Source organism: Hemicordylus capensis, chromosome 7 (genome assembly GCF_027244095.1).
Source record: "Hemicordylus capensis ecotype Gifberg chromosome 7, rHemCap1.1.pri, whole genome shotgun sequence".
In the NCBI taxonomy this organism is placed as follows: domain Eukaryota; kingdom Metazoa; phylum Chordata; class Lepidosauria; order Squamata; family Cordylidae; genus Hemicordylus; species Hemicordylus capensis.
This window is the reverse complement of record NC_069663.1, coordinates 3,736,606-3,744,034: the sequence shown is the minus strand read 5'-3', so window position 1 is coordinate 3,744,034 and position 7,429 is coordinate 3,736,606. Positions and strand designations below refer to the sequence as shown.

The following is a 7,429-nucleotide window of genomic DNA, read 5'->3' as shown; positions in this document are numbered from 1 at the left end:
TCCAAGGGAGACGAGAAGAAAAGAGGAACTCAGAAACGATGGTATGGTTTTCAACAGAAGGGGCAACTTTATTAATATACTTAATTAGGATACAAGTCATCACTTAACTTTCTAACTAAAGGAAACAAAACAGGACAGAATGGAGTAGGCAAAAAAACTTTCCATCTCGGCCAATCTGTTGGAAAGCCAAAAATTCCTACTCGGCCCCCAACAGGGCGACCAGCAAAGCCCATTCTGCCCCTGGGAGGGAGGGGGAGGGTGGGAGGGAAGGAGGGAAGGGAGGAAGCCCAGGGTCACACAGAAGAAGGGAATGGCAGGGCAAACAAAATTGGGGGGAGTCCCAGCCAGCCCCCAACCCCACCCCACCCCCGCTCCTTGCAGGCACGTTCACTTGGTCTTCTCTTCTGGGGCGGATCGACTCCTCCAGCCGCCCAGCAGCAGCACAAGCCTGCAAGAAGCACAAAGCAGCGTCAGTGGGGTTGCCCTGCTCCTCCGCCCTTTCCACTCCGGCAGCCCAGCAAGTGGGGATTGGCCAGGGGGCTGGGGGTTGAGGGGGGGGCAAGCCAGAGAATTCTGCTTGACCTCGGGCTCCCCACTGTGCAGCCACAGCATGGAGCAGGAGGGAGAGGAGGATTCTCTGGCCTGCCACCGGGCAGCACCAGGGGGCGCTACTGGGGCTGCAGGGGGGCCCCAGAGTCTCCCAGGCTCCTCTGCTGCTGCACCGGTTTGGGAGGAAGGAGGAGGGAGCGGAGGGGGGAGTGAGGCGTGGCTGCGGGAGTGGAGGGGGGGAGGAGCACACCCTTGGCAGGGGAGGGGGCGGATGCCTGGATGGGGCTTCCCCTGCCAGGGGAAGCCAGGCCGCTGGGGAAGGGGAGAAAGGTGGAAGGAGGAGGGGGAGCTCCCTGGCCAGCTGGTGGGAATGGAGGGAGGCGGTGACCTTGCCCTCCTGCTGGGGCCACACAGCCTCCCCGGACCCAAGGGAAGCCCAAGAATGGTTCCAAAGGGCCACTTGGGGGCAGGGTGGTCCTGTAGCCTCCTCCCACAGCCTGCCAGCAGAAGCAAGGGGAGGGGCTTCCGCACCCCAGAGGCGGGGCTTCCTTGGGCCAGGGGAGTGGAGCCTGCTTCCCCCTCACTCCTCAGACAGAACTGCACTTCCCTGCTGGATGTCTTCTTGTGGACAGATCTTGTGTCCACGCGCTTGGAGGAGGTCTTCTGGGAGGCTCCTGCGCTGCACGGTCTTTCCTGCACCTCCCTTCAGCTGCTGATCTTCAAGGGGAGAGCACGGGGCTGTTGTTCCTGGAAAGAGAGAAGGACATTGGTTCAGAGATGGGAGGTCTTCTCACACTCTCCCCCATGACACCACCAAGCACCAGGGACTCCTGGCAGAATATCCGTGTCCTCATTTCCCAGAGGGAAGAGAGAGATTTCCTCTTTCCCTTTGGCTACTGGTACAACCAGCCACAAGGGCCGAAGTTGGCATTCCAACACGAGGGAGGGTTGCCCAGATTCCTGCCCACCCTTCCTGCAGCCCCAGCCCCCTCCCTAACCATCGGGGCCCCTTCAAGTGAAGCCCTGCCTTGGTCTGCTCACCAGTCGGTCAGGTGGAGAGATCACCGTACTCTGGCGGGTGTCTCTTCTTCTTACAGCCCGCCCACAAGCGCCGAACGGCAGCCCGCAGCCCGTGCCGGGAGTGGAGGGAAAAGGCCTTCTTCACGATCTTCTCTGTCTTGCAGGCAACTCTCCCGACCTCGGGGTCATGGTCGCCAAGCAAGCTCTCCAGCGCTGGAGGGATGAAGGAGAAGGTTCAGAAATGGCATGAAGAGATCACCCCACCCTTGGCCAAGCCCCACCATTTCCACACCAAGAGGGCGCAAGTCCTGACTCTTTCTCCCCTGCACTCTGGGAAAGCCTACTGCTGAGCATCCCTGAGGATGCAAGCGGGACCTTCCATTTGAGGGGACAGGTGGCCCATTCCAGCTCTGTGGTCCCTAAATCTAGGCCTCTCCCCTCACAGAAACTTCCCCTTCCCACCCAGAAACCGGCACTTACCAGCATGGAAGGTCTCTATGTTCCCTTCAGTGAGGATGCTGCCCTTTTTGTGGACCAGGTGACCTAAAAACAAGGGTGGAAGGAAATGAGACCACAGTTCAGGACCCTGCGCATGGACAGCCCACTTCCCATCATTCAGGAGAGGAAGTCCTCCCCTCTCTGCTCCCTCTGGGACTGACAGATTGAGCCATTCCTGCAGGGACTCTTACGTCACCTTGGAAGGAAATCAAACCAAGAGACCTCGCTAACGCTCACTGGGCCAGTCCTCCTGGGGAGGGAACAGCTCCTGCCCCTCCACACCCTTCTGGCAGTGCCTTCCAAGAGAATGAACCTTTGCCCACCAAGACGACCCACTAAGGGAGACCCCAAAGTCTTGTTTCGCTTACCGATCAGCAGGGCAGCCGTTCTCCTCACTGAAGGCTGCTCGCTGCGGAAGAAGCCCAGGATCTTGGTGGCCTCCATCTCCACGGCGATCTCTGTGCTGAGCTGCCGAATCTGGGATCAAGAGCAAAGACAAATCCCGAGTGAGCAAAGCATCGCCCAAAGGTCCTTGAGCCATTTGAGCCGAGGGACAGACAGGGAGGGGCTGCCCTTACCAGACGCTTGGCGATCTTGTGGAGCAGCTCCTGCAGGCTGTAAGAATCCCGCGCCAGCAGCTTGCCCTCCAGGTGCCATAGGAGGGATTCCGCCAGGAGGCTCAGATTGTCCTTCGCAGCCTGCCAAAAGAAAGACCGGAATTGGAGTGAAAAAGGCTGCCAAGGGATTCCAAGAAACCTCTTAGGGGGCTTCAAGGAGTAGGGCCTGGATGGGCCAAACCACAGCAGGACAGCTCATGGATTCACCACCCCGTGAGGCTAACTCTGGGGCCTGCCACTGGGTGGCTGGACTTGGGGAAGCCTAAACACCTTCATAGGGGTGGCAGGAAGAAGGGGGCCCTCACCTGTGCTACCTCCAGGTCTTCATCCTCCACATGCATCAGCACCGCGATGAGGGTCGTGATGTTCTCCTCTGTACCCTTGTGGTGGTGGTGGCGGTGCTGCAGGAGATCCAGGTGGGTCCTCATGGCTGCCCTTCGGATCTTAACCTCCTCCTACAAAGAAGAACAGGGCTTGTTATTAGGGAGGAATTCCTCACCTCCATAATTGATGAAGAGCTTGCATGGGTCTCTAGGGGGTGTCTGGTTTCCCTTCTCCAACCCAGTCAGAACCTGCAGGTTGGCCGGACCTCATAGAGCCGGGGCGGAGGGCTGGCGTGCAAGTACTCACGTGGTGGAAGAGAGGGCGGCACAGGGCAGCCAGGACAGCATTCACCGTGGCCTGGTGTTCTGATGGACAGTGCCTCAGCCGCTCCATGAAGGCCAGGACCCTCAAAGTGGCTTCCAGACTGGAGGTCCTGAGCCCTCCCAGGATCCCGGCACTAAAATCCTGGGGTTTCTTGGCCTAGGGTGGGAAAAGGTGGATCCTTGAAAACACATGCTAGTCCACCCGCTGCTAAACGCACCACAGAGCTGTCCGTGTTTGATGCTGCTTGGCCACCATGCACTGCCTTGGGGAGGAGATGACTCAAGCCATCCCAGAGGCACAAAGAGCGGGGAGAATGCGGCATTGGAGCACGTGGGGAAATCAGGCTCCTACTGAGAGATGCATTCCTGTGCCTTCCCTTAAGGATTTCTCCTTCGTCCTGTGGCAAGGGTTCCACAGACTGAATCCACCCAACTGGAGAAATCTCCCCATCACACCTGGGGATGCCTAGGAGCACCAGCCTCAGGAAGGGCTCCCCAAAGAGAGGAGTCTCCATGCCTAGGGATGCTCCATGCCCAGGGATGTCACTCACCGCCTTCAGGGTGCCATAAATTTGGAGAAGTCCCCTTTCGCTCAGGTAGCGGATGTTCTGGCTGGGGTGGACTAGCCACGCTACCAGGAGCGTCCAGGTCTTCTCTAAGGCAGCAAAGTCTTGGTCTTTCAGGAGCAGCTAAAAGAGGGAAAGGAGGAAAACATCCATCAGCCTCTGGGGCCAGACCCTTCTCTCAGAGAAGCCCACCCTGAGGAAGACGCTGCTTACCTCCACAAAGAAGGCCACCTCTGCGAGGGAATGCTCTTCTGGATCTTTGTCCAGGCTGAAGAGGGAAGCCAGGTATGCCTTCAGCCTGGCCACTGTGGAGGACCGTGTCTGGAGGAGAGCCCTGCAAAACACCAAAAGACCCTGCTGAGTCCTGGGCCGAAGGCCCAGAAAGAGCAGACCTGACCCAAACCACACCAGCCCCCAGGCCTCCTGAGAGATCTCCTATTCACTCCTACTTACCTCACCAAGAGGGCCACACCCTGGAGGCAGCTCTGCGTAGAGCACAGGGATTGCCAGCAGGTCTTCTCCGGGGTCACCTGTGCCACCCTCTCCAGCAGGGTTCGGACAATCTGCGCGGTCTCCCTGCAGAGAAGAGAAGGTTGCTGTCACCAAAGTGTGTGTCTCCTTGCGGGGTGGTGTAGTGTCAAGGGTGGATGGACTGTGTTGGACCATGGGAGGGAGACCACAGGGGTGAAGTGACTTTCCCCACAGCTGGTTTTTTAACACTGCAGACGCATTTTAAGGCTCTCTGCAGAGCCAAGAGGGCTGCAAATTCTGGGATCTCCCCTGTGGAGCTGAGGGAAGGGACCACCGTGCCAGAGTCACCCCAAGAGGCCAGAAATGCTCCTCACCCATCAGAGTGGGACATGGGAGAAATGACCCTAGCCTGTCCTCCCAGAGTGCTGGAAGGAGGACTTGCTGGCCCCGCTTTCCCCACCGCCATGACTTACTCAGGAGGCAGGTCTTGGCTGTCTCGGTTCCCGACTCCCGCGGTGGTGTTCTGCAGGCCGGTGAGGATCTTGTTGACCAGGCCCACCAGGAGTTCGGGGAACCTCTCCTCCACCTCACTGGCATACTCCACACACCGGACGACATCCCTGATCTTCTTTGTTGCTCTCCCCTGCGAAGAAGTGGAGGGTCAGGCCTCAGCACTCAGTCCGAGGGACGGTTATGGGTCAGGAGAATCCCCAGGGCCAGGCCAGTGCCATGCGTGTCTGCACCCACATCTTGGCCTGAAGGGTGCTGCCTCTGGCTCAGGGTGCATGAGGTCAACTGGAAGGGAAAGACATCCACAAGGGGAAAGGGCAAGTCCCCACCTCCCATGTGAACAGTGACTGCCATCCAAGCCGCCATCCTGTATAGTGAAAGAAAGGTGAGGCAGAGGGGTGGAGTCAAGTCACCCTTGGTTTGCACCCCTTACCTCTCCCAGATGGACCGAGGAGAACCAATCTGGGGCCAGCTGTCCTCTTCTTTCCTCTTCGCCGATGTTCCTGAGAGAGGAGAGGAGAGAGAAAAGCTTCTCAAAGAACTGTCCTGTTGGAGATGGCAGCCAGCTGAAGAAGAACACGGGCACCCAAAGAGATGCTAAGCAAAGATCTCGCCTCCCTTGGGAGGTGGCTGGCAGGGGAACTTCATCAGGCCAGAGATCTCCCAAGTCCAGCCTTTCGTTCCCCACTGAGAAGCCCTGGGAAGTGTTCAAAGGGGGCATCGAGACAGGAGCCCGCCCCTGCTCCTTCTCCCCAACACCCGCTCATGCCAACAGCATGGGGGTCTCAGAGCTCCCTCTGCTAACAGCCAGCAATAGACTTGCTGGTGTCTGTCTTGCACCTGCTGCCAATCGGCCTCCTTGGGTGAACTCCCCCTCCAGATTTCTCAGGGAGCAGGTAGGAGGAAACATCCCTCTATGGGGCTCAGACATGGGGAGCTGCCCCTGTCCCCTGCAGCCATCTGCTGGCTACGCTAAAAGCCCCCCAGCTCCCTACTGGCTCCTCAGCTGAGACGAGGGTACCTACCTGGCCGAAATGGGGGTCAGCGGAGAGTCCCACACCTCATCCTCGATGCTGCTGATGTCATGCATCGTGTCGTCCTCGTCCGTCGAAGAGCACTGGGGAGGAGAGAGAAGAGAAACGGGAGTGTTCCGGGGCTTGCATTGACCTTGCGAGGCTTCTGAGAGGAACCAAGCCCAAGGGACGGTTGGGAAGACATCCTGCTCTAAAATAAGACATGCCTCTTGGTAGAAAAGGCATTTGGCATCTCAGCCCAGAAGAGCCTTTCACCACATTTTTGCCCCCTTTAGAATGCCTCAGATGCATTTCCTCCCATCCCACCAATCACAATCCCTCCCATCCTGCAGCATCTAGAACTAGAACCATTCCATGTTCTGTCTCCTGCTGGGGAACAGGGCGCACACACACACACACACACACACACACACACACACACACACAACCTAGAACCCGTTCACATGAAAAAATGGATGATGAAATGGATCAGTTCTGACCTCCGCGGAGGACGAGTCTTCCACCGTGTAGGTGTTCTTCATCATCTTCTTGATGAGCCACTTCTTTGGCTTCTGGACTCTGAGAGGAGAAAGGAGAGACATGGCATAAGAACAGCAATGCATGCCCTGTGGATCAATTGAAAGACACGTGTAGCCCAGAACCCAACAGTGGACAGCCAGATGCCTATTTAGTTGTTTGTGAACCACTTGAGACCTGGTTACATGTGGCATTAAAGTGTGTTTATTCAGAGAGAGAAAGAGAGAGAGAGAGAGAGAGAGAGAGAGAGAGAGAGAGAGAGAGATTCGGAGGTTCCTTGGCTGTCATGGGTAATAGTCTTCAACTGGCTTCTCCTCCATGAACATGTCTAATCAACCAAGGCTCCCAGGGAAGGTGATCCACCTCTATGATCCCTGGAGCGGCCCTTCAGCTGAGAAAGGTACCTGGGGGAACTGGTGGCATAGTCCTCTTCCGACCCCTCTTCCTCCACGCTGGCATGTGGAGTCTCGGCCCCCGGGAAGGAAGAACTCTGTGAAGGAGAGAAGGGGGAGAAATGGTTGCTCTGGCCCTCGCATTGAGCTTCCTAGGCTTCAGCAGGGAAAAGGCCAGCCTGGCACCTTCCAGCGGTCAACACCGGGCGAGCTGAACGCAGGAAGTGGGCCGGAAGGGGATCGTCCCGTTCTGGACACAACTCTTCCCGCTTTCCTGATTTTCAGTTTTCTTAAAAACCACTTTGTAGCCCAGGCATGCTGGCTGGAGGCGGGTGGGAGAGATGGCAAAAGAGCTCTTCTCTCGTGCCCGCCTTCCTCACAATGAGGTCGGTCGGGCTGATTTCAGGCCTTCGCGCACTCATGCAAATGGCAGAGGGGAAAGGCATCAACTCCCCCCACCCCAAGACATGCTGCGCTCCCTCACTCAGCTGGGGCCCCGATGGCTCTGGTGACTGGAAAAGACCACTTCCAGTCCACTTTATGCTTTCAGTCGGCTCCTTAGTGGGGACACTAAAGGCACGTGCAAAAACATGCCAAAACTGGGTCTCC

The 7,429-nt window shown here is 57.5% G+C and overlaps 2 protein-coding genes across 2 annotated transcripts in view; both read right to left on the bottom strand.

Moving 5' to 3' along the window:
* Positions 1–374: 374 nt before the first annotated feature.
* On the bottom strand, positions 375–3,471 carry LOC128332445 (uncharacterized). Its single transcript, XM_053266720.1, has 7 exons — positions 3,315–3,471; positions 2,990–3,139; positions 2,646–2,765; positions 2,436–2,544; positions 2,050–2,112; positions 1,591–1,782; positions 375–1,296 (listed from the first exon to the last, which is right to left on the bottom strand). Exons 1-6 carry the CDS (start codon positions 3,399–3,401, stop codon positions 1,598–1,600), a joined length of 714 nt encoding a protein of 237 aa, XP_053122695.1. The 5' UTR covers positions 3,402–3,471; the 3' UTR covers positions 375–1,296; positions 1,591–1,597.
* Positions 3,472–3,539: 68 nt separating this feature from the next.
* Positions 3,540–7,429, bottom strand: part of LOC128332784 (uncharacterized) — a 59,462-nt gene continuing 55,572 nt past the window's right edge. The window contains exons 6-13 of the mRNA XM_053267513.1: positions 6,392–6,470; positions 5,904–5,995; positions 5,312–5,381; positions 4,842–5,011; positions 4,351–4,473; positions 4,111–4,231; positions 3,897–4,020; positions 3,540–3,556 (exon numbers count right to left, since the gene is read on the bottom strand). Coding sequence (XP_053123488.1) covers positions 3,540–3,556; positions 3,897–4,020; positions 4,111–4,231; positions 4,351–4,473; positions 4,842–5,011; positions 5,312–5,381; positions 5,904–5,995; positions 6,392–6,470 — 796 coding nt within the window. The remainder of the gene's footprint in view (positions 3,557–3,896; positions 4,021–4,110; positions 4,232–4,350; positions 4,474–4,841; positions 5,012–5,311; positions 5,382–5,903; positions 5,996–6,391; positions 6,471–7,429) is intronic.